This window comes from Carettochelys insculpta, chromosome 16, assembly GCF_033958435.1.
Source record: "Carettochelys insculpta isolate YL-2023 chromosome 16, ASM3395843v1, whole genome shotgun sequence".
In the NCBI taxonomy this organism is placed as follows: domain Eukaryota; kingdom Metazoa; phylum Chordata; order Testudines; family Carettochelyidae; genus Carettochelys; species Carettochelys insculpta.
Window position 1 is genome coordinate 29,696,774 of NC_134152.1, and position 27,498 is coordinate 29,724,271.

General features: G+C 40.8%; 1 protein-coding gene across 4 annotated transcripts in view; it reads left to right on the forward strand.

Moving 5' to 3' along the window:
• SDK1 (sidekick cell adhesion molecule 1) overlaps positions 1–27,498 on the forward strand; it is a 727,049-nt gene that overhangs the window by 531,103 nt on the left and 168,448 nt on the right. For all 4 annotated transcript variants that reach the window (XM_075010599.1, XM_075010598.1, XM_075010600.1 and 1 more), the window contains 4 exons: positions 5,550–5,697; positions 7,175–7,315; positions 15,634–15,815; positions 25,318–25,433. In XM_075010599.1, the coding sequence (XP_074866700.1) occupies positions 5,550–5,697; positions 7,175–7,315; positions 15,634–15,815; positions 25,318–25,433 (587 nt within the window). The remainder of the gene's footprint in view (positions 1–5,549; positions 5,698–7,174; positions 7,316–15,633; positions 15,816–25,317; positions 25,434–27,498) is intronic.

Consider the following 27,498-nt stretch of genomic DNA (forward strand, 5'->3'; position numbering starts at 1 on the left):
TTTTGTTACGTGTTTAAGCTGGAACAACAGCCTTTCAAAGGTTTTAGTTTATTGATTGTCAAGAGAAGGCTTGCTATTTAAATTTTAAAGATACTCTGCAAACTCCCTATATCTGTTGCTCCATGAACAAGCAAATCCTCCCCAAACCACTTTTCTGTACAAATCAGAGTGCCCAGGAGATGAATAGGGTTCGTTTATATTAGTTTTCAGTTTAATCTCTCTTCCTGCTGGATCTTTTGTCTTCCACCATGAGAGGAAAAAGAATAAATAAAGTATTCTACCAATGCAGTCTATAAACAGAGCAGAGCCCCAAGGTGCTGAGGAGATTAATAGGCCCTGTTGTTGAATCAAAGTGTTCACTAGATCGAAGTGTTTGGGTTAAGCACTCTCAAGTGGTGTTTACACTTGCAGTAAACAAATGAAACTGAATTGTTCCAGGAAATGGACCAGTGCAGATTAGCTCATTTAAGGGCATTCAGCATTCTTGTTAGTGTCTACTTTTCCATTTTCTTGATTAAGTGGCTTTAGGGAACTTACTAAAGTCAGCCATACTGTAATTCCTGCTTCCCATTAATTTTCACTGTGCACTTGGATGTAGTGAGGTGAGCAGTTGTTTGGCCACAGTCATAGGAGTAGTATTATGAAAGGCAAAGAAAAAAGAGCGCAAAGAGAAAACTTAGCCTACAGTTTTCAGAGTTAATGTGCGTAAGCGTATTCTCATAATGCAGATTGCTATCAAGCTCTTGTAGTCAAGATCACTGTTAGCAAACCTTTGCCAAAGAGTGAGAAACCTACTGTGCGAAAAGTCTGTTTTGCAAGTATCCATCCAAGATTCCTACTACTTGCTGTGTCAGGAATCACATCAAGAAGGCTTTGCTCTCAGAAAGCTGTTACCTCAATAAATATATTTTGAATAATTAAAAGATGCAGACGTTATAGCCCAACTGGCACCAAGCCTGAGAAGGCTTTAGCTTGTTAAAGAATCAGCCAGCAAAGAATTGAATTCGTGCCGTGTATGTTGGTGTGACATTCAACACATTTGGGACATCTTTTCATTTTCAGGCAGTATATGGCTTCATCTAGGAGATCTGTTAGAGACTGCAATGCTATTCTGAATCATGTGCACAGATATTTTGCCAAAATCTCAGACTAGGTCCTCAGTTGTTTCCAGAAATTTTTGTAATTTTAAGTGTGGGATGTGAAAACAGCTGCTGTGGTTTAAAAACTGAACAAGTCTTTAGATTAGCTGGCAAGAATCAAATCTCACCTCCTCTTGACTGCCCCACTTATGCCTTGAGGGAGAATACATGACACCATGCTATAAAATTGAATGATAAAGTGTGTGTGTGTGTGTGTGTGTGTGTGTGTGTGTGTGTGTGTTTTCAGCCACTAGGTAGCACTATACCATACATTACTGCAAATACCCTCAGCCATACCTTGCAAAGCATTATACGAACTTTTACTGAACAGCTGGTATGTCATTCTCTGAGAAGAAATCTCTGTGGCCACTTCATATCTAGTACAGACCTGCTTGTAGCAACCCTGCAACCTACCATGTACAAGAAGTACATGATGTGGTGTCAGAAGTAAATTAGTGCCAACAGAGAACAAAAACAGAAGGCCCAAAAGCAACAGAAATCACAGAATAAAGAAAAACAAAACAAAAACTAAGGCTGCAGGTTTTCATCAATATGCCACTCTTCAATGCCTCAGAGAGCTTCAGCTTTGACAAACCTTCACAATGGATGGACTGGAAGCAGTGTTTTGCATCATTTTGACTTACTACAAGACTCTTTAATGAAAATGAAGACATACAGCTGTGTTCTTGAGTTTATGCTATTGAGAAGCAGGCAGAGCATATCTTTAAATCCTTTGCTTTTACTGCAGACAGTTGCAAAAATGATTATGAAAGTGTTTTGGCAATGTTTGATACATATATTGTCTCAGAAACAAGTGATTGAAGAAAGAGCATGTTTTTCATCTGGAATTTAAAGCACAGAGGAAAAATGTCAAATATTTAAGGTGTTCTGCATTCATTGGCTGAAAACTGTGATTTTGTAACTTTAAAACATGAAAACATAAGAGATAGGCTTGTTGTTGGGTTAAAAGATAAAAACTTCACAGCAAGTACTATTTTAAAAAGGCTGATCTATATAAGCAGCTATTCAAACAGCAAAGCAACCTGAGCTGGCAAGCCATCAAAGAGCAACAAATCAAACTTGAAAAACAAGAAATGAGCTTGAATGCTGTTAACAGATGCAGTGTGGTTGCTACAAGTCATTACTATAAGAGCCCTGAGGCAAGAAGGAACTCCCAGTTAAGAGGGAGAGATTCTAGTCAAACACCAAAACCTTTATAGCCAAAATGAGGGCAAAAAATCATACCCCAAGAGATCAGGCGTGGCCAGGCAAAGGTTCAAGATGTAATAAATGTGCAAAATAAAGATATTTGCAGCAATTTGCTACACTAAAATAATCAAGGAGCTAATACCTATTACACACTATGAAGTAACATTGTCTCTAAAGCTATGATTTTGTCATGGATATGTTTAGTAAAAGTCATCAGTCATCAGCAATCAAGAAAAAAATTATGGCAGTCCATGACCTGTCTGTGGCATTTACTAAAAATATGCATGACAAAATGGAGAGCTCAGCGGCAGGGCCCACACATCGTCCTGCAGCAGCTAGGCAGCTGCAAGGCCCATTCAGAGCTCCAATGGCCCCACCACTGCCCATGTGTGCTGGGAGCTCCAGGGACATGGTGGCCTCAGAGCTATGGGGTCTCAGTGACTGGGAGCTTTGGGGGGCATTGCCTGCCTGGTGCTCTGGGGGAACCTTGTGGAAAGTAGAGGGAACCTGTAGCACCCAGTGAGCATTGGCTGAAGTTACAGAAGTATGTGACTTCCATGATGTCTGAGGGAAAAAATTGTAGCGTTAATAATGACAAACAACCTGAAATCGACTATTTGTGGAAAGACTTTAAAATTAGCTCAGGAGCAGATGTCAGAATTATCTCAGAAAGGATTTACAATTATCTTCAGACGTCCTGAAGGTGAAGTTACTTGACATGCTCTGGCTAGTCCTGCAAATACTTGAACTGCAGAGACAGCTCACCATAGAGACAACAGTTTTGCATTCAGAGTCAATGTAATCAAGAACAGGGTTGCTATATTTCAGATTCCTAAAAAGAGAACATTGCTGGAGGGGAGGGATGGGTCATACAGTTGTGGGTGCTAGAGGGGAAAACCTGTGGCAGGGGTGCTCACAAAAGGTGGGGGTGGGGATGGTGTTGCTCCTTGTCTCATTGCCAGGGCAGCTGCTGCAAGCAGTGACAGCTGATAGAGAGCTGGAAGCTGAGTGGACAGGATTTGGCTTCCAAGGGACTGAACCAATCAGCTGCAGGTGGAGGGGATGGAGCAATCGGGGCTCTTTCTGAGCTGCAGCTTGGCTGTTTTTCACAGTACCTGAACATTTCCTGTTATTTGAAAAGCCACCTGGACAGAGAAAGAAGGCTTAAAAAAGGGGCCGTGTCCAGGAAAACCCAGGCATATTGTAATACTAACAAAGACTAACAACCTCAGCCATAACATCCATGATGGGTCAAGTGAAAAAGGTAGAACTCAGCAGAAGATTTTGTATTTGAAAGGAGATCCGGTACATATAAACTTGAGACAATGCTGAGTTATACTGGGCACAAACACCGTCTTGTACAGAAAGATTTTGGAAGAGACTAGCTCCAGATTAACGCAAATTCAGAGGATGTCGTTGATCGTATTGGTCTATTTTTCAAGTGCATAGAAATAATGAATCTGAAAGACAGCATGATGCAGTGTTATTAAGAAACTCAAGTGCTTTGCTATTCCAGAATTACTAGTGACAGACAATGAATTACCATTCATTCCAGCAGAATTTAAGTCATTCTGAACTAAATATGGTTTTGATCATATTACTCAAGTGAATGAGGAGGCTAAGAGAGTTGTAGGGACAGCCAAGAAAATCCTACAGTTGGAAGAACCATTTCTTCCACTTCTGAGGTACAGCAAACAGAAAGAGCAGGGACTGGAACTAGTTCTGCGCCACTTCTGATTGGAAGATAACTTAGTACTGCTGTTCCAGCTTTGGAAGAGATTATCTCCAGAGTGACCTTGTACTGCAAGTGGAGCACAGGTCATTTACAGGCCTCCTCGACTTCACTTGACAGTTGCCAGACTGGATAAAAAGGATTATAAACACTTATACAATGGGGAGCACTCAGAAAGCTGCCTAGTCTAGAGCCAGGTGACTGAGTTCATGCTAAACTGGAAGGACTGAAACTTCAGCTGTCATGACAAATATTAAGTGTCCAAATCATATATGATGGAGGCCAATAGTAGAGATTTCAGCAGAAACCACCACCATCTACAGTTTGCCGAGAGAAAATTTGTACAGTTGGCAGACATGAAAAAAGAAGATTGATTCAAAGAATGCAAACTGAACAGTCAGCTGTTGCGACAAATGGGCAGCCAGAGGACAAAGTTCCTGTGCTTTGGGGTCTTGTAATTAGAAAATCAATACAATTCAGAGCTGCTTAACAGAATCATCCATATTGAACTTTAAAGATAGCATGACAATGTAAATCTTATAAATGGTAGGAATGTACAAAGTTTAAGGGGGAAGGATAATGGAATAATAAACCATATAATACTGATCTTTTACTTGGTGGTACAGTATAAACCATGCCTTATTTAAAGTAACCTCAGCCACATTTGTTTGCTATAAGAAAGCTCTGTGGCTACTTCATATCTGACCCAGAAATGTGACCTGATAGTAGCAGCCCTGCAGCCTACTGTGTACAAGAAATTTATGACATGGTAAGGCAAAAAGAAGACAGAATATTTAATGTCCAATATATTTCATTTTTCACCTTTCTGAAAGTTGGGAATGTAATTCAGGCAGCAGAGAAGCTCAGAGCATGAAGTATGTCAGCAGACAGTGGAGGTTTTACACTACTGCCAGAGCAGTTTATTCTGAAGAGTCATCCTAAGAAATTATTAGAATGGATATAAGACTCTACATCTGTAGAAAACATCCAGGCAAGTACAAACTTTCCCAGGTCTTGCAGCAAAGAGCTAATTTGGCTGACAGTCACTCTTCCACACCTGCTAGAAAACTGGGCAGAAAAATATTGCAGGCTAGCTGCAAATTTCATTACAGCCCTTCAGCCAGAAACACTCAGAGGTGTGGTGGTGTAATGGGCTGCCAAACAGATGGGTTATGCAATAGATAGCCCATCTGTCTTTATTATGCTCATTTCCTCTTTTATTAAAATGTTAATGAATACAGTTTTTATTTATTACACAGTGACAAGTGAAGCGTCCTTTCCAGTAGACAAATGTGCAATCTACGAAACCATGGGGGGTAGACAAGAAGGTTTCCTCTGAGGAAAGATGTTTCCACAGTTTTCTTTAACTTCTTTCCTCAGAGGAACATTGCGCATTTATAGACATTCTCTCATTTTATGGGCTTTTAATAAGCACCTCAATATTATTAACTTATGTATTCCTCCACCAGACTCTCCCTGGAAGGTGCATCTATCAAATGTTCACCCTAAGATGAGTAGTGTCACTGTGAGTGGATTAACTCCAGCACGTACATACCAGTTTAGGATATGTGCTGTTAACCAGGTGGGCAAGGGCCAGTACAGCACTGAGACCAGCAGGTAAAGTAAAAATTGCTCCTGATGTAAAATGCACAGTGTGTGTTAAACCCCTGATCTGGCAGTTGTCCAGAATTGTGAAAATGAGATCACTTCTTATACCACCAACTGGGGAGAGGGAAGTTGGGGGAAAAGGTACAACTGCCCCAAGGCATGGTGACAAAAGGGCCCAGGGCTCCCAGCGGCAGTGGCTGCTGCGACAACAGCAGTTCCTGGAGCCCCAGGCCCCTTAAATTTCTACCAGAGCATCATGGGGCATGCTCTAGGTAACTCTTAAGGCTGCCTGGGAAAGTGGAGGCACCACACAGAACACTCCAGGCAGGGTTGTGGGAGGGTAATCTGCCCTGGCCCAGCCTCTTGCGCCTGAGGCCCCACCCGTTTTGGGAGCAGAGGGCTGGCATTCTCCCCCATTTTGCCCAGGAACTCAACAAGGCTATGTGGGACCATCTACCCTTGGCCCCACCCCTTTAGTCTGAATATGGGTATATGGGCAATTAGCAGACATCCGTGGTTGCATGAAGTGCCTCAGAACTTTGAGCAGTATTTATCTATACTGGTAGTTAGCAGCAGCACATTCTGTGTGCATGGCGGACAGAAGTGCTTACCATCTTTGCAGAGTAACAAACTGGACCATAGGAGGAGATGAGGTACATGTAAGACTAAAATATTTTTGTCTTAGGTTTTGTCTGTATTGGCACTTGAGCAATAAAACTCATGTCATTCACAGGTGCTTAAAAAACAAAACCCTGAACAACAAAAGTTTTGCCATAGCAAGTGCTAATGTAAACAATGCTTTGTCAGCCCTAGGGACAACCCTGGCTCCTTGTGGGTGAAAGTTTTTTGTTGTGCTGACAGTGTTTACAATGCCTGACTTTTAGTGACATCACTATGTCTACATGGCTGTGTTGCTAAAACTGTGATAGCCTAAGACTCATAGCCTAAGACTCATTGGTTATTTCTAGAATGGGCAGGGCTCTTACCCAATCACTGTATGTCACTTCTGTCGTTACTCCAGATATGCTAGAAAGGAAGGCTTTAAGTTTCATTTCAGATGTATCCCCCTTCCCTTATGAACCAAAGCTTGAATTGTGGAACAGCTGAGCTTTAAGTTTTTTGCAAAATAAAGGAGTTTGATATGAAATATTGGAAAAGTCAAAGTAGACAATTTGGAAGAAATCACAGATTTTGGATCTGCTCTCTAACTCATTCAGGGTAGTAATTTTTTATGCAGTTGCAGAAGCATGGGGGATTCAGACAGAATAAGCTGTCCTTGTTTCTTGCTTAACTGATTTTCTATTATGTTGATGCATTGTAACTATTTCATGCAAGTTGTCAGTAATTTGATCAGCATTATGCTGCTTCTTTCCAGTCTTTGGACTTCAGGAAATAAAGCTGGTTCACATTTAATGGACACACAAAATAAGATATACCTTTCTTTTTATCTCACCACCCATATCCCATCGCGTTCTTTTGTGCTTAGATTGATGTTACCTGAAGAACCTCCCAGTGCTCCTCCCAATAATGTAGTCGCCAGTGGACGTACCAATCAGTCTGTCATGGTTCAGTGGCAGCCTCCTCCTGAAAGTGAACATAATGGGGTTCTACATGGATACATACTGAGGTAAGTGATTTGCTCTCTATTCAAGAGGTATCTTAATATAAAGTCTGGTGCTAAATGTCTTAGTGTGGTATAGGTGGGCATCCAAGTGGTGTGATGCAAATAAAAAAGAAAGTATATTAAAAAGTCAGTTACTCAGTCAGTTCTAATTTGTTGTTACTTATTATTTGCACAGTGTCATATGTGTGCCCCTAGCCTGTGGAACTTCTAATTTAAATTAGACACATGACACAACTGGAACCCAAAAAAGAAAAGCCAAAAAAGAGTTTGAGGAACAGCTAGCCAAAAATTCAAAAAACGATAGTAAAATGTTTTTTAAATACATTAGAAGCAGGAAGCCTGCTAAAAAAGCAGTGGGGCCCTTGGACGATAAAGATATAAAAGGAGCGATCAAGGAAGACAGTGCCATTGCGGAGCGATTAAATGATTTCTTTGCTTCAGTCTTCACGGCTGAAGATGTTACAGAGGTTCCTAAATCTGAGCCAGCCTTTTTAGGTGACAAATCTGAGGAACTCACTCAGATTGAAGTGACATTAGAGGAGGTTTTGGAATTAATTGATAAGCTGAATAGTAACAAGTCTCCAGGACCAGACGGCATTCACCCAAGGGTTCTGAAAGAACTCAAATGTGAAATTGCGGAGTTATTAACAGTGGTTTGTAACCTATCCTTTAAATCCACTTTGGTACCAAATGACTGGAAGACGGCCAATATAACACCAATATTTAAAAAAGGCTCTAGAGGAGATCCTGGCAATTATAGACCGATAAGTTTAACATCAGTACCAGGCAAATTAGTAGAAACACTAGTAAAGAGTAAAATTGCAAGGCACATAGAAGAGCACGAATTGTTGGGCAAAAGTCAGCATGGTTTCTGCAGAGGGAAGTCGTGTCTAACTAATCTATTAGAATTCTTTGAAGGGGTTAATAAACATGCAGACAAGGGGCACCCAGTGGACATAATATACCTAGATTTCCAGAAAGCCTTTGACACGGTCCCACACCAAAGGCTTTTATGTAAATTAGGTGGTCATGGGATAGGAGGAAAGGTCCTTTCATGGATCGGGAATTGGTTAAAAGGCAGAAAACAAAGGGTGGGAATAAATGGTAAATTTTCACAATGGAGGAGGGTAACTAGTGGTGTTCCCCAGGGGTCAGTCCTAGGACCGATCCTGTTCAACTTGTTCATCAATGATCTAGAAAATGAGGTAAGCAGTGAGGTGGCAAAGTTTGCAGATGACACCAAGTTGTTCAGGACAGTCAAAAGCAAAAGGGATTGTGAAGAACTACAAAAAGATCTCAGCAAACTGAGTGATTGGGCAGCAAAATGGCAAATGAAATTTAATGTGGGTAAGTGTAAGGTAATGCATGTTGGAAAAAATAACCCAAATTACACGTACTACATGATGGGGTCAAATTTAGCTACGACAGATCAGGAAAGGGATCTTGGAGTTATAGTGGATAGTTCTCTGAAGACATCCACGCAGTGTGCAGCGGCAGTTAGTAAGGCAAATAGGATGTTAGGAATTATTAAAAAAGGGATAGATAATAAGACAAAAGATATCATACTTCCCCTATATAAAACTATAGTACGCCCACATCTCGAGTACTGCGTGCAGATGTGGTCTCCTCACCTCAAAAAAGATATATTGGCATTAGAAAAGGTTCAGAAAAGGGCGACTAAGATGATTAGGGGCTTGGAAAGGGTCCCATATGGGGAGAGGCTAGAGAGACTGGGACTTTTCAGTTTGGAAAAAAGGCGATTGAGGGGCGATATGATAGAGGTATATAAAATCATGAATGGTGTGGAGAAAGTGAATATAGAAAAATTATTTACCTTTTCCCATAATACAAGAACTAGGGGACACCAAATGAAATTGATGGGTAGTAGGTTCAAAACTAATAAAAGGAAATTTTTCTTCACACAGCGCACAGTCAACCTGTGGAACTCCTTGCCCGAGGAGGCTGTGAAGGCCAGGACTCTATTAGGGTTTAAAAAAGAGCTTGATAAATTTTTGCAGGTTAGGTCCATAAATGGCTATTAGCCAGGGATAAAGTATGGTGCCCTAGCCTTCAGTACAAGGGCAAGAGATGGATGGCAGGAGATAAATCACTTGATCATTGTCTTCTGTTCTCCTTCTCTGGGGCACCTGGCATTGGCCACCGTCGGCAGATGGGATGCTGGGCTCGATGGACCTTTGGTCTGACCCAGTATGGCCATTCTTATGTTCTTATGTTCTTATGTTCTTATGTTAACCGTAGTGTGGTGGGTTCGGGATGAAAAAGGACACTGCCTATGAAATAGAGAGGGGATGTGACAGATCAGATGAAACATGTCCAGATTAGGATTTGGAGTTGAAAATAACCAAATAATCTTTCTGCTGCTCAGCTATGCTATGGAAATGGACTTCAAACAGGTCACTGAAAAACTCATGTTTCATCCAATCTTTCTGCTTATCTATGGAGAATGGTGTGGCTCCTGGAACAGTGCAGAGGCAGACAGAGCTTTCCCAAAGCACATTTTTCTAGTCTGTTTGGGATTCAGTCACCAGTCTAGGTGAACTTAGCAATAGCACGTTTCCCACATGGTTCCTTAACTGTCCCTGCAGTGACAGTAGGCAGCTGTGTCATTCACTCTGCTCAGGAAGGCCTTGTTTACATTCAGTCATTTTCTGGGAAGTCTCCTCGTGGTGTTAGCTCCATGTGAGGTTGGAGCCCCAACTTAGACAGAATACAGATGGCTGGTGGCATTTTAGATCTCCTAAAGGATAATGTGGCAAAAAAGCTAGTTTCCTGACTGAATGAGTGTTACCACTTTGCTTCCATTGATGGAGCTGCTTTTGTGGTACTGCTGAGAGTAGAAATTTCTCACCAAAGCCTAGTGAAGACAGAGCTGAAGAATGTTACCCATCTCCATGCCACCCAAATAATTAGAACTGTATGACCAATCACAGGAGAAACAGCCGTGTGGCTTATATAACTCTCGACATGTGCCGCAGCCTTCTCCCCAACAGTTTTCCAAATGTCCATTTGTTAAAAATATTTTAGAAGACATGAAAAGATGTGTACACAACACATTACATATTTGGCAAGCTCTCACTATGATAGCCTTTGTCCTTCTAGGCTTTTTTCCAGCATCCTTCTTCCATCTTTTTTTGAGTTCTTTCTGTTTTATAAATCATCTTCTCTTCCGGGCAGGGATTTGTCTACAACAGCTATGGTATCATGCACATATAGGGGTCCATTTGTAAAAAACAAATGGTAACTGCAGGCCACACTGTTTATACACCATCAATCTTGGCCAGCTTACTACATGTCTTGGTGAAAGCCTGTGAACCAGAATTGCAACATGTCAAAGACTAAAGCTGAAGCTTTGAAGCTTTGAGTTCAGATGAATTTCTGGGGAAATTTGCAAGACCTTATTTTCTACTGTGCAGAGATATAATGGAGAGAGGTTCTTTATGTACACTACTGAGGTCTCTAATGGCAGCCCAAGACTTAATGTGGGGGTGTCCAATATGTTTGCCACTCATCACGTGGAGGCTGGGTCTACATGGAGCTCTACCCAGCGCCGCTGCCAGCAGAGCTATGCAAAGTGAGCTATGTCTCAGACAAGCATAAGGAACTGGTGACAGAGGGAGGGTTTAGCAGGCAGGGGCACATCTACACAGCCTCTGCAGTGACGGCACCCCTCTCTGCTGGCACCGAACTCTCATCTGGCTATGGTAATGAGCTTCAGGAGTGTGCAAATAGGCAGCCATTTGCAATCCCAAGAAGCTCACTCTGCATAATTCTGCTGGCAGCAGCACTGGGCAGAGCTCTGTGTGAACATAGCTGTGGTGAATAGGACACTGTGTTGTGATGAATACAGCTCTTGAGTTGCATGCGGCTCTTGGAGACTTTGAATGGGGCCCCTCCTGAGAGTGCCATCTGCCACTTCCTCCAGGGTTTTAGGAGATTGCCCCCTACAGAGGAAGATGTCATCACTGTGAATTTCTTGTTGGGAAGCAACCTTAATGGATCAGAGAATGTTACAATTTTCTCTGGGTGCTGATGTACTATTAAAAGAGTGAGATTGAAAGGTGCTGTACTGGGTCAGCCAGTCTATTCCTTTTTTTCATCACAGGATTGATTTAGTTATTCCTAGTAGATTGGTAGTTAGTCTGCCCGTAAATACCTCTGGAAATAGCAACCCCACAGCCTCCCTACCCTTTGCAGCCTGTTCTATGATCTGACTATTCTATATAACATGTTGATTATTTTTAAGGTTGGAATTTCCTTCTGTATCTCATGCAAAATTAGCATGAATGATCTCTGTAATATTCCTTTGCATATTAGCAGGGAGAGTTAACAAGTCCTTTGTTATCAGTCTGTAGGAGTTTGCAGAAAACATTCTTTAAATGTTTAAATACTTTTTACTGGGCTCTTGAGCAGGGAAACAAGCCTTTTATTCAATAGAAATTTAAAATTGTCACATACAGTCATCCCTCTTTTAACCAGTGCTTTACTTATGAGTGCTTGCTAAAATAAGGGACACACACACTTACCTTTGTTCACTATGCGAGTGAACTTCACCTGCTATATGAGCCAGCTGCGGGGTTCCTGGCTGGGGGCGGGGAGACCCACAGCCCTGCAGCTGGCACAGCTCCAGCCACAGGGTCCCTGGACACGGGGTGGGGAGATACGCGGCCCGGCTGCCCCGCTCCCAACACTCTCCCTGCGGCGACTTCCCGTGTACCCCCTGCCCCTGCCAGCCTGCTCTCAACGCTCACCCCAGCTGGTCCCCAAACCCCCCAACCTGCTGCACAACCCCCAGGTATCATTGCTGCAGCCTGGGGAAACAAGCCACCACCTCCTCCACCAGAGCTGCCAGCAGGTTTTAACCCTCCCTCCTGCTCATGGCCCCAAACTGCCCACAGCCTTTAACTGTCTCCAACTCCACCCCCCAACCCAAGATTCACTTACCTTTCAAAAGCAGTGCCACCTGCTGCCACTCCTTCCCTGAGTTAGGAGCACTAGGAACCAATCAGAGACTTTTACATGTATTTTAATGGTAATTTAGCGTCTCTCTTTGGAGTTTTTGCCTACGAGCAGAAAGTTGCGAACCAATTGTGCTCGTATGGCGAGGGATGAGTTTAATAACAAAACTTTCCCCTGTAATATTCCCAGATTGTTCCTGGGATTCTAAATATGAGGATGTCAGGAAGATATATATGTTGCTAAAGGGACTTTCTGAATTAGTTTCAGCTGATGTCACTGGATTACAGAGGGAGACATCTGAATTGGAATTCATTGACAAGTTTGATAGCTATCTCTGTGGACTCAACTAAGATCTCAATTATATTATGCATTACAAGGACAATTTCCCCACCTTTGATATTCTCAGAGATGGCAGACATCCCAGTTAATTGACACTTCATCATCATCAACAACCACCACCACTACCATGGGCTCAGTGCCCATTGGTGTCCGATGCCTCCTTCTCGATTTCCTTCCATCTTTCCCTGTCCAGTGGAGAGTGGCTTAGTTTCTGTGGACTATCTCTGCACCAATCTACTATATCAGCTACAATTGACACTTCCCAGAGGGGTTTTTTCCCCTCTCTCCCTTGCTCTTTCCTCTCCCCACTCCTCCCTCCTTTTAATTTGTTACATTGAAATGATTCCTTTCCTCAGCTTTCTCTCTATTTTCCTTTCAATTCTGCTCCAGAATCTGAAGAAGTGGGTCTTTCCCATGAAGGCTCATTATCTAATAAATAATATTGTTAGTCTTTAAGGTGCTACAGGACTGCTTGCTTGGTTTCAGCGGAGTCAGACTGTAGTCACTCTGTATTAACGGTGCCTTTTGAAATTAAAGCTAGGAAAGACCCACTATAACAGCAGGTCCATTGCTCTATCATTGCCACATAGAATCCCACCATGGAGGATGTATTCAACTTAAAGGCTACGTCTACACATAGGAAAAACTTTGAAATGGCCATGCTAATGGCCAAATTGAAGAATACTAATGAGGTGCCAAAATGAATATTCAGCCCCTCATTAGCACGCTGCCAGCCACGGCACTTCAAGAGTGCCATGTTTCGCTCACATGTGGCTCATCTACACAAGTGTCCTTTTGAAAAGGACCCTGCAGATGTTGAAATCAGCTGATAAGAACAAGGGGATTTTGATGTTTGGAGGGTCCTTTCGAAAAGGACCCCTGTGGACAAGCCATGAATGAGCAAAAGCGCTGTGGCTGGCAGCATGCTAATGAGGCGCTGAATATTCATTTCAGTGTCTCATTAGTATTCTTCAATTTGGCCATTAGCATAGCCATTTCAAAGTTTTTCCTAAGTGTAGACACGGCCAAACTGACAGAATAACTGATCTTTAAAGTGAAGGTGCACTGCATAAATCCTGTGCGATATACATCAAAATATGTATATGGTGAGAAAAATCACTTGTATATAAGATTTCTGAGCTGGCCTTTTTCGCTGCTCTTTTTCTCACCAGTAGAGTGTTGTTTTCATAGGGGTATCATACTAGGAGCACAATAGAGTGGATCATGGGAGCACTCTGCATTTTGACGACTACATGCAAGACAAGACTGAGTGCTGTGCAACGAATTGACATTGCCAGTGTTCAAACAGCCTTCCTATTATCCAATAAGTGGAGGAAGGTGAGGTGTTGCATTGAAAGGAGGCAGCAGAGAGGGCTACCTACTAGTCGCAGGGAGAGACTTTGCTCTGTTTTGCTACATTTGCCTTGTGATTGTGTGTTAATATTTCATGTAATGGCATAGAGCTATGCTGGTGTAGTTTCCCAATACAAAACATGACAAAATATAGTCAGGAAGCCACACAGATCTCCCAGCCCTTTAGGGTTGTCTTTATTACTTCTATGGATGATAAGAAGCTGCACTGTGATCTCACCTAGGAACAGCAAAATCTCTATGGCCGTGTCTACACTAGCCTCAAACTTCAAAATGGCCACGCGAATGGCCATTTCGAAGTTTACTAAGGAAGCGCTGAAATGCATATTCAGCACTTCATTAGCATGCGGGCGGCCGCGGCTCTTCGAAATTGATGCGCGTCAATTTTGAAGCGCCGCGGCCACCCGCATGCTAATGAAGCGCTGAATATGCATTTCAGTGCTTCATTAGTAAACTTCGAAATGGCCATTCGCGTGGCCATTTCGAAGTTTGGGGCTAGTGTAGACATAGCCTATAAGAATAAGGCCTTGTCTAAACGCAAGGCTTGCATTGATCAAACTTACATTGGTTTAAAATTGCAGTGTAAATTAACCAATGAAATTTTCTCATGCAGAGAATCCTTTAGTCATTGTTAGGCAGAGTCTGAATAAAAACATTATGATGAACAAAAATCCAAACGTTTCCATATTTGCCTTTTCACAGAATAGCAGTGCTTCTTTTGCAGGTCAGAATGCTGTTTTGTCTACTTATATCTGATATGTTGATTAGCATATTGTAAGTATCTGCTACACAACTTGTTTCCTAAAGGGGAAAAAAGCAAACAGACTAGACTGAAGTGCTCAAATTTCAAAGGATTGTTTGTTTTCTATAATTATTATTCCGTCTCAGTGGATTCTCAGAGGGCAAAAGGACACACCAAAAATGGGTTCTAAATTATACATCCAAATCACTTCTATTTTCCATAATATAACAGGGAAACTATTCAATTACTCCACTGCTCCAGCTCCCATCTTTCTGGCAGAGGTTCAGCACTATATAGAGAGGTTACTAATCCTTATCTGGCAAACTCTTTCATCTCCATATTGCTATGCTTCTGATTCCCACTGTTTAGCAAGTTCTTCAGTCCCTAGGGAATCCTTGATCAGGTCCTGTTATAATTGTTTTGTGAAAGAGGATTCTTCATGCAGCCTTGAGCTGGCAGTCCCAAACACCAGAATGCCTGAACGTTACCAAGATCATCTTGTATTTCAGATTTACAGGATGAGTAACAAAGTTTTTCTCAGACTGATTCACATCAGCACCCCGATGAAAATCTGAAGATATTTTTACCTTAAGTCACTAGTTTTACTAGACAAGCCACATTTAAAGAGTTGTCATTTTTCTTCATCTATGAAACAGGATAAAAGGCCAGTTTTGTGTAGCCCTGAAGATGTAATCTCAGTGAAATCGGATTATAAACACTAGCAGTCAAGCAGGGTGTGGTCTTATCAGGAGCTAGTCTGAGGATGTTTTATTATCCTTTGTATAATTCTGCTGTAAAAGTTTGAATGTAGAATCTTCAAAGAGGAAGCTGTTTTACACGTCAGTGCATGCCTCTTAACTGACTGCATGGAATTTTCCATTTCTGTATGCAGGTATCGCCTGGCAGGCCTCCCCGGGGAGTACCTCTATAAGAACATCACCAGTGCAGAGATAAACTACTGTTTGGTGAAAGACCTGATCATCTGGACTCAGTATGAAATCCAGGTGGCATCTTATAATGGAGCCGGGCTAGGAGTATTCAGCAGAGCAGTAACAGAGTACACGTTGCAGGGAGGTGAGCTCTGCTCTACAGTCTAAACTGTAAATCATCTTTGCAGGCATTATTTTACAGTCACTAATTTTAAGACAAAGTGAACAAAAAATGCAAATATGTTTACCTAGAAAAACAGCTGCTCAAGAGGATGTTACAGGAATGATTCAAGTGAGATAGAGACGTTTAGCAAAAGGAAAAAGGAGTCATACATCTTAGGCCAGAGCCACACTATCGCATAAGATCGACCTGCTCAGGGTTGATCTGGGGTTTCGTTTCAAGCGTGCTGAAAACAGCGTTTTCCAGGGTCCAAGTCAGTCCCAGAACTCTTTGTGAGCAGAAAGGAATAAGAAAGTTCAACAGGAGAAATGCTCCCATTGACCTTCCTCCATGTAGACAGACATCAAAGTCAACTGCCGATAAGTCAATTTTAGCTACACAAATGGAGTAGCTAGAACTGTGCATCAGTAGTCAGCTTTTATGTCTAGTATAGACATAGCCTTATTCACATTTAAAGCAAGGCTCCTATACAACTGTCATGAAGTGGGTAGAAATTACATCTATAAGAAAACGATTTGTGATTATTTCCACATCCCTGTAAGGTTTGTTGACACTATTGGATCAGTATAAAGAATCCTTAGGATAATTGAGAGGTTTCCATTTATTGCCAAAATTGCAGGACTGAACTTTGAGCAATAGATAGTCTCATGATCTCTGCTTTAGTTGGTCATAAAAACAATAAATGATTTGACCAAACGTGCACTTATACAGTGTATTAATTAGCTTATAATCAGTGATGTGTATGTAATGGTTTGCTAGTAGTTGATAGGAGTATGTTCTAATGTGAATAAATGTGTTGTGAAATGTGGTGACAGTTTAAAAACAGGTTTCCCACTCGCAGCACAGTTTACCAAGACAGTTAAAGAACAAGGAAACAGTCCAACTTCTATCTCAGAGATTCTAAAGTCTTGCAATATAGAAAGAAGTAGACAGCCTCCAGTCTTTTAGAAACTGTTTATAGCAGAGCTGAAAATGCATTCCTAAAGCCTTATACTAAGAGAAGAGAGTAATATTATGTATCCCAGATCTCTGCTAAGACTTGAGAATCTAAAATCTCTTTCATACAGTGATTTCCATTCTCCTTCTGTACACCACTTGGTTTAGTTGGACAATTCAGGCTTTCATAGCACCTTGACCTTCTGCTAAGACCCAGGTTTCTGACTTGCCACTCTTTTTGTTTAATCCTGCAGTTGATGCTGATGTGTCTTGATATGATTGCTGCTGTTATCATTCTTCATAGCTGTGTGTGCACATGCCCTAAAGGAGAGGGCATGTTAATGAGGCACATTGGAAGATGCTAATGATGTGCTGATGTGAATATGATATGCAGTGCCTCATTAGCATAATGGTGGCCGCGTGCAATTAGAAAGTGCTGCTTTTGGAACGCCTCCACCCGGGTAGACAGGGGCCTTTTGAAAGGACCCCACTGACTTCGAAAGCCCCTTCTTCCCATTTGGCTTTAGGAAGAAGGGGCTTTCGAAGTCAGGGGGTCCTTTCAAAAGGCCCTCATCTATACGGGTGGCGGCATTCCGAAAGCAGCACTTTCGAATCGCATACAGCCTCCATTATGCTAATGAGGCACTGCATAGTCTTGTCAGCACCTCATTAGCATTTTCCAAAGTGCCTCATTAAGTTTCAGAGGGGGCACATGTAGACACAGCTCATAAGTTTGCTGTCTGCTTTCATGTATAAGGGTATAAATCCTGTGTTACAAATGAAGTACAGTCAGTCCTGCATTCAGTTTGGCTGGTAGAAATATGCATATGTAGGACAATCTGCAATGCCCTGTTCATTTTATATAATTCTTACGTAATACAGATAAAGAAGCTAGGTGTTCCCTTTTTAAGTAATTCACAATAGCAATAAATAGCTCAATAATGGATGTTGTCATTCCCTAATGCATGCCTTGCTGAGATCCTGGCAGATCTCCTCGGGCTTTCAACCTACTTAAAAAACAGCTTGAAGCCTTTTCACATTTGAAGTTGAACAGACAAGAGGCCCCAGTCTAATCTGAAGCAGTTTGTATCAGGTCTCAGTATGTTAAGGAACAAAACATGTCCCATGCCACTCTCACGTATGTGTTCTGCAATTGTATGGAACGTATCGAAATTTCTTCTTTGTGACCATTTCTCACTAGTGATTGTCCTTCCTAACCCAAAATAGCAGGAGATTAGGAGTGATGAGGTGAAACTGTCTTGTAACCAATAATATAGTTTAAAGATGTGTCTAAAAAGTATGCACCTTGCCCTCTCCCCACTCCACCCACAACCATGCACTAGTGTTCTGGGTTGCACTGGCAAGGAGCTGGTCTGGTCTGTGGATAGAAAAAATTCCTAAACTACCTGGCGTTAATTGAATGTGCCACGCAATCAAAACCCTGTCAGGAAATGAGGCTGAGAGCAGATCAATATATTCATATTGATCTGCCTAGGCATCTCACATCTCATTGGCCATATAAGAAATGGCCTTACCCCTGAATCCATATGACCAGACTTTTATTAGTTTTTTGGCATTTATCAGTGGCATCCCAAGAACCCAGAGTTGGCTGTCAGCTACTCAAAGCTCTTTTAAAGTAAGTCATGGCCAGTGTCTAGGAGAGAACCTAACTTGCAAGATGTCTGATGTTTTAAACTCTCAGATAAACTGATTTACAATGTCAATCAGGTCCTTTAAGAGATATTGGTAAAGCATGCAACATCCTGAGGTTTGACGGTCTGCTTGTTTCGAAATCTTAAGTCTTTTCAGTGAGATATTCAGCATAACCCTTTGATGCTGTGTGTGTATATGTGCCTTTCTTCATCAGGATTTCTCCAGCTGTTCCTAACTTCTTTGAAGTTATCTTTGACAGGGATTTGTGCCAACTTTCTGCACAGAGTAGCTGTTGCTCATATGAACAGTGTCCTTAAAGACTTTTCATCACTGTGTGAAACACTGAGACTTCCAAGTATCTCCGCACAGAAGAGTTATTTCATATACATAAGAAACCTTTTGGGGAGTGATGCAAGTCATCTCCCTTGCTAAGTTGCTACAGGAGAGAGACATGTTTTTCTTCTCTTCAATCTGGGATCTAGCACTTTGATCTCATCAGTCTTATCTGCTTCTGAGGTGCTATCCCTTTGAACTGACTTCCCAAAGCTAAATGTCAGTCCATGGATTTGCATTAGCCTCCAAGTAACTTACATAGTAGGTGGACATCACATTCCCCTCCCACTTTCAGAGCCCTGTAGGGTCACCTTTGAGATGTGCCTGAGAGACCATGGCTTCACTCTGTGAACTATATCTGAGTCTCCAGTGTTCAAAAGCTGCTGACAGACCCCGAGAAGAAGGGTTTATATTTTAGTATCTATCTGTTTGGTTTCATAGAATCAGAATCACAGGGCTGGAAGGGACCTCAGGAGTTCATCTAGTCCAGCCCCCTGTTTCGTGAGGAAACAGTGTGTATCACTGATCCCATTTCATAGCATTTTATTCAAGCGTTCTCTCCAACAACGGCAGAAATGAAAAAGCAAGAACTATTATTGTAAGTACTGGAAGAGCTCAAATGCTATGGTACTTGGGGTTTTGAGGTGGCTTCCTGCACTTGGAATCTATAACAGTTGGTCAAAGCTACAAGCACCCAAGTCTTCAGACATTATGAACACAATAGACAAATTACCAGGCAAATTGACTCAATATGTTCAGAGAAGATCAATGAGATTGGTAAAGACAGAGTGCATTTGACAACGTTAACAGGTCCAAGAATCATGCTTGCCCAGCTCAACTGAGACCTACCAACATAGCGTGAGAACCCTGCTTTGTTTTATTTTCTGCACCAAAGATATCAGGGAAAATGGCCCCCATTCCAGAAGAAAATGCCTTCCTGACCCACTCTCAAAACAAATATGGGAACTTCACATTGCTTCAAGAAAACAGTAAATCTACTTTAAATGAGCCAATCTAGAAAAAACAGAAGTTATTTATGCTGGTCCTGAAACCTGAGGTTCATGTTGTTCTCCAAGGAATTCTTTTCAACTTGAAATTGTAGAGCAAAAGGAAATGCATCTCTCAGAGTCATTTAAGTCCGATGAGACCATCAGATCATCTAGTTTAAACTCCTGTATATTACAGGCTGTCTGTACCATCCAGCACTTCCACTCGAAAGTCAACAATCAGAATTAGACCAAAATACTCTATCAACACATCCTGCTCACGTGAGAGGGAAGAAGAGCATATGAGACACTGGCCAGTTTAGCAGCTGTCTTGGTAGCCGTGTTGTCTGAGACAATTCAACCATCCTTACTCCGAATGATAGTAGGGAAGTTCTGAGGGCCGTGAGTTCCAAGATGTAGATATATAGTCTGAATAATTCCTCTTTTTTATTCCAAAGGTGTGTGATGTAGAGACATCCTCTATTGGATATACCTGTACCTGTCATAATGGTTCTAAACAGTTGAGTGAATGGTACTTCTTGAGCTCATGAAAGACAGAAACCACCAGATCAGTGAATCATTGATAGACATGATAGGGAGAAGCAGAAGAGCAAGATGAGTGTACTCAGCCGATTCCGAAAGTGTATCCTCTGTAGCAAGATGAAAGGAGTCACAAAGGAAATCTTGTTCCCTTCTAATTGAAAACTTGTCAGAACAGCTTCCTTCTGTGTACCAAATAGTCCTGAGGAAGAAAAGTAGCTGTTATCCTTGAATCAAGAATATTATCTCCAAGTGTTGGATTATTTGTCACTTAAAAAAATAGATTTCTCCCTGTTGTTCCGTTAGGCCAAGTTGTTGAAACAAGGAGCAAAGTACTTGCAGTGCCTTATTCATGCCCTGAGGGGAATCTGCTTAGAGCAATCATTTGTCTGTGGTCAGATTGTGAACTTCTGCTTTATGATGTATCAAGATGTGAGGGAATGAGGAGCTCACTTCTCTCCCTTCATGCCCCTACATACAAAAATTATAGCCCAGGATCTCACGCTAGGTGCTTAAGGAGAAAATGCTTCATTCCCTAGTGGGGTATTTCAGCAGCTGGACAATAAGAATTATGTGCTTTTGAGGCAAAATTCTTTCCAAAGCTGCCACTGGGACTGTGAAGCTTAGCACCTGAAGCCATTGCATTAAAGGAACAACCGAATCCTCAGATTCAGAAAAAAAAGCGTGAGCCTGCCTTATTAAGATGTGGAAGTTGGCATCCTGAAGGTTGGTAGCTTGTTTTGTTTTGTTTTGTTTTGTTTTGCAGGCGTTTGTTGAAGGTTTATATTTAAAATGAGATTTAATTGGCTTGTCACATTTAGCTAGCGATATGAACACGTGTATCCTTAATACCCTCTTATTCCCATAATCTTGCTGGCCAACCCTATTTAACAGCTTTTATCTACAGTGCATCCATGACCTTTTCTGCTAAAAGTAGTTTTAGAATGCTACACATTAACATAAAATTCAGGCAGTTGAGTTCTAATACATTTCCCATCAAATGAACTTCATTGGGAGGAATATTAAGGTTAGATCTGTCACACCAGCTGTGCCCTGAAACTCAGGGATGCCTCAAACATTTTACAAAAAATTTGCTACTGTACTCCAATGTGAAATCTTCAGCATAATTGTGAACATAACCAAAAATAGACTTTAAAAAACAATGTACAATTACATAAGTATTTCTTTGTAAACACTTACTGAAATTAATAGTTAGTATTACTGTTTCTGCGTTCCTTGATAATAAGGCATATATAACGCAAGGCACAGAACTGCATAGCTAAATACTGGGGTATAATTAGAAATACCTTTGTTACCTATTTCAGCACTAAACACTTACCGATCATTTAATTTGGAGCACTGTTTAAGAGATCAGCTAAGATGTGTATATAGCATCCCCCAAGTTGAGGGTTTAAAATGCACTTGTTCAGGTAACCATGGAGGTCAACTTTAACTTCAGCATTTAAAGAGAGACTTCAGTTTTATGTGGTGAAGTAAATTCAGGATTATATTGCCACATTTTACTGATAAAAATATAAAAATGGAGTGTATTTTGCTCATACAATAAAATTAAGTTTATACTTGTTAGCCAGCCTTCTTCTTGCCATTTGAAATGCATTAATGAAGATGTAGATGGTGATTTTCTTTAAAGAATTCCAAGAGAAATTATACCATGCATAAATTATGATTTCCAGCAGACCAAGAAGTTTTTTTGTTTTGTTTTGTTCTGTTTTGTTTTGTTTTTCCCCTCTTCCCCTCTTCTGGTCAAAGCTGTATTTAATAATTTCTCTTCTTATAATAGGGATAGTTGGACTAGAATGATTTATTCTAATGTTAGTTATCCACATTTCCAAAACTTTTGTAAAAATTCCTAAATGTTTTCCTGGGCATCTCAGAGGTTTATTAGAGGGAGAATTTTAAATTTAACCCTGTGTTTGCAGGGAGCAAGCTCCTTTTTTGTTAGTAAATTCTCAGTGTTGTGGCAAATGGCAGTTCCCACAAGTAGCAGTGCTGACAGCAGCCACAGGTCTGGGGGTAAGATGGGAGTGGGATCCTGGGCAAGGCAGGACCAATGGCTGAAGGGGCTGGACTGAAGGCCATCAGCCCCCCTCCCCCGCAGCATACACGGACTGACAGCGCAATGCTCTGTGGCATTTCAAAGGGAACTAGGGGGCCCCTGCCCCCTTCGTCCCCTCTCCCATCGGTGGGCCTGCCCACAAGACAGATTTCTCAGTTTCTAAAAAGCTTTCTGAACTCTTAGGATGAAATCCTAGCATAATTGAAATCAGGATTTCACCCTTAAAGAAAAAGATGATGTCCAACAAAATGCAAGATGAGAGAGAGACGGCAATGTGCAAAATACAGAACATGTTCTACAACTTCCGTACACATGGGCTGTTAGGAATGTATTGATATTTAACTTTTATGTATCCCGAATAATGTTCTCCAATCTCCTTTATGTATATTCATTGGACTCTATGAACAACAAACTTTTCCTTGTGATATTCTCTAATTTAGATCACAAGTGCTGGAATTTTATTTTTCTTTAGGTATGTGTGTCAACCAATACCATTCAGAATTCATATGCATGCACAAGTGTTTGTGTGTATATGTGAAACGGTAAGTGTGAGAAAATGTGTGTTTAAGACTTTAGTGTGTATGCATATTGGAAAAAGGAGAGAGGATGATGCCTGATTTATCCCACATGCCAAAAGACATGCAAGAGGATATTAAAATCTATCAGTGACCTGATTGTGGCTTTCTAATATCAAACTGAGTATAAAAGGTGTTTTAAAACAGTATTCTCCTGTAATAGGAAATCTCTGACTTATAATGTTATAAAAATAAATAATACAGGAAGGTAGGGATTTTAATTTAAAAAATAAGGTTTTCTGATGTGAACCATCAAATATACAAAACACTACACAGGGAAGCTGTGAATAGGACTATACACAGATCGCAGGACTCCAGGGGTATGACAGATTTCATCAGAGTTTTTGATAAGAAGAGGTTTGTTTATGAGGGATGTTTCCTAAACTATGTGTTATACAGCTGTAATGCTATCAAAACAGTCTCATGAATTTCTAACCTATAAGAGCTTTATAGTGGAAAGACATAGCATTATCAGCTTTATAATGCACACTGGGGAGCCTATAGGAGCAGTGTTCTCCTTCCCCGCACCTCTGCATACATTCTGATGGAAATTGCTGATTATGTGAAATCCATAAATATTGACATCATAAATTAGTTTAAGAGTATAGAAATTTCATGCCATATAGTTATTGAGGAGCTTCAGGCCACGTCTACACTAGCAAGTTCTTTTGAAAGATTTTTTCAAAAGGAGGAGGCTCTTTCGAATGATCCCGTGGAGTGTCTACACACACAAAGCATTATTTCGAAAGTAAATTGAAAGAATGGGGTGCTCCTTTCGAAATCACTCTTCCTTTCCCATTTCAGGAAGAGCTCCCCCTTTCAAAAGATTCTTTCAAAGGAAAACTTGTGTAGATGCTTTGCAGGGTCTTTATTTTGAAAGAACAGTCTTCATTTTCAATCCCTGGCCTGTTCTTTCAAAACAGCAGGGACTGTGTACACACTCTTTTAAAAGAGCAGATCGCTCTTTTGATCTGCTTTTTTGTGTATGGACACACTTTCAAAATGAGCTTTTTCAGAAGAGATCTTCTGGAAGGGCTTCTTTCAAAAGATCTCTGTAGTGTAGATGTAGCCTCAGTGATATAAGATGAAACAGAACAGTGGTGCATGCTTGAGTAGTTTATAATGCCATTCTTGAATGGCTTGGTTTACACCATACTTCTCCTTTGTAGAGCTCGTCAGAGGAGATCCTCAGTCAGCATAAAATTTGTCATAGCTCCTCCAGCTTCTATGCAGCTGGGACTATGTATACGTGCTGAGGATCTGCTCCTTTATAGTTAGGTGATTCTGAGTTTTAGTAGTTTGGGATGGGTCACTTTCCACTAATGTTTTTATTTAGACTCAGTGTAGCTTCTGGCTGACAAATAGCTATTTGTGCTTTTTCAGACCTGCTGGCTTGTCTTATTTTCAGTTCCTCCATAGAAAGAGAATTTTCACACAATGACTCTGAAGCTTTAAAAACTTATGATCTGATTTTGAACAACAGGGAGGAACCACAACTATCGCTCGACTTACTGATTATTGGAGATACATCTCAGTTTAATAATTTTCACTAGAAAATACCCATTTGAACATAATGAAAACAGTGCTTTTAAAGCTTCAGAAACAATGGTGTAGAATTCCTCCTTGTAAGCAATATGAAATTAAAAAAATAAAAATGGCCACCAATGGATAGTTCTCTCAAAGCATATATTATTTGTGATATATATTATTTTTGTGACTTTCAGAGGGTTTGGCACATCTTGGCTGAATGTGTATGCCTAGTATGAACAATATCATAACAGAATGGAAAAAGCAAATGAGAAAAAATCTTTTATTTCAGGGGACGATAGGTATTCCACAGGCAATTTCGTCATCAAATATTCGTAGAACAGTAAAGGACATACAGATGTAGTCACCTTATTATGATTCCTGAATTAGAATTCCTATATGTTTACAGTGTATCTGTGTTTGTCTGCTTAGAGGTCCAGTTTGATTTTAAAGGACTTAAGGAATTTCTTGGTAAAACCACTGATTGCCCTTACAGGCGTGGATAAATGAGAGAGATGTATTCACCTATCATCACCTAAGCTTTTGTCTCGAGTTTCTAGGAGAAGCTCATCAGTGGAATAATAAGCCACAAGAACTATTTCACCCCCTTCCTTTACCCATTAAAAGAATCTCCACTAGAAATTGAGAAATTACCCAATTACTTTTCTCTTAAGTCACTGCTGGGCACCAAAATCATAAATCACACATTCCTTTTCTGAGCACTGTTTTATTTCCTGTGAATCATGAATGGTAGCTAAAGGTTTCTAAATTCATCTTTTCTTCTCTTCTCCATCATTGCACCCCACTCTCAATCTATCTTCCCGGCTGACTTTCAACAGTGCCTACAGCTCCACCACAGAATGTACAGGCTGAAGCTGTGAACTCCACAACAATCCAGTTCCTATGGAATCCTCCACCACAGCAATTTATCAATGGTATCAATCAGGGATACAAGGTATGCCAAAGAAAATTTGGATCAAGGCAATCTAACTGTCTCGTCTATAGCTTTCTTGGGGCCAGAATGGAGAATTCCATGCATTTCCAGAGCCCTGCCATATATCGTCATAGACGTCTTACAACAGAAGGAAGTGTATGTTAAATTAGGCGAGCTGCTTTCACTGCTAAGGTAATATCCGCTGACTATGTCAGTTCTCTCTGAGAGGACAGGATCATTTCATCAGTTGCAAATCTTAATTCCTTTGATACTAGGGCAGAGATTTTCAAAGGCATAAATGGGAATTAGATGCCCAAGAACTTGGACAGTCAATAGGCACTGGGTTCCTGAAGGACTTTTGTGCCTTTTGAAAATCAACTCCTGTATTTCTCATCTACACTAAGGCAAAATTCCCTCTGATTTCAGTGGGGCCAAGATTTTGCCCTAAATATTTTTTTTTCAGTTTCCCATATTTTACATTTTCTCTTTTGTTTCAATCTGAAGCACTTAACATACTTAATTCATTATCAGTCTAGCTATTTTTGAGACTTTTGTTTTATAGCTATTTATTATGTAAGTTGCAAATTCCCTAGCAACAGTATGAAATGACTATCTGTTGATATACCCATCAACAGATTGTGAAAACTCTATTAAACTGTCGGCCTTTATTTGCTTGGATTTCTATAATTCATTAGATTGCAACAACTTTGTAGTTCCTGCTTCTTGTGGGAATTCTGAACTATATTTTCTCGAGCGCGTTTCTCAAGCATGTTTCTACCATATAGCATCTACCACATTATTTTTTCATGATTTCTAGTTGAAGTCAGGTATCTCTACTTTTCAAAAGGGTTCGACCTATTACTTCCTTCACATGCACATTAAAAGTATTTTTTTAAGAATCCTTTAAAATACCTAAAGATAAGTGTCCTGGTTTTTGAAAGAGCTGAGTGCCCAAAAACCCAGCAAAGTCAATGGGAGTCACAAGCACTGAGAACCTATTTGAAAAGGTATAATGCAGTCCTAGGATGCATCAGGTGAGATTCAAGGCACTGGTGAGAGCTCATCTGGAATACTGTGTGTGTAATTCTGGTCTCGTGTAAAAAAAAAAAGAAGAATTCAAACTGGAACATGTGAAGAGAAGGGCTAGTAGGATAATCCAAGGAATAAAAAACCTACCTTGACTCAGAGAGCTTATTAGCGAAACCAAAAGAAGGATGAGGGGAGATATGATTGTTGTCTACAGATACATCAGAGGGATAAGTAAGAGAGAGGAAGCCGGGCTAGTGTATACACTATCAAAACAAAAAGCAGTCAAGTAGCACTTTAAAGACTAGCAAAATAGTTTATTAGGTGAGCTTTCGTGGGACAGACCCACTTCTTCAGACCACAGCCAGACCAGAACAGACTCAATATTTAAGGCATAGAGAACCAAAAACAATAAGCAAGGAGGCCAAATCAGAAAAAGATAATCAAGGTGAGCAAATCAGAGAGTGGAGGGGTGGGGGGGGAAGTCAAGAATTAGATTGAGCCAAGTATGCAGATGAGCCCCTATAGTGACTCAGAAAGTTCCCAACATGATTTAAACCATGTGTTAATGTGCCAAATTTGAATATGAAAGCTCGCCTTTTATATTCAAATTCGGCACATTAACACATGGTTTAAATCTTGATGGGAACTTTCTGAGTCATTATAGGGGCTCGTCTGCATACTTGGCTCAATCTAATTCTTGACTTCCCCCCCCACCCCTCCACTCTCTGATTTGCTCACCTTGATTATCTTTTTCTGATTTGGCCTCCTTGCTTATTGTTTTTGGTTCTCTATGCCTTAAATATTGAGTCTGTTCTGGTCTGGCTATGGTCTGAAGAAGTGGGTCTGTCCCACGAAAGCTCACCTAATAAACCATTTTGCTGGTCTTTATAGTGCTACGTGACTGCTTTTTGTTTTGATCAGAGGGATAAGTAACTGTGAGGGAGGGGAGTTCTTTACATTAAGAGTCAATAGCTACGTCTACACGTGAAGCCAACATCGAAGTAGCTTAGTTCGATTTGGAGACATCAAAATAGGCTATTTTGATGAATAACGTTTA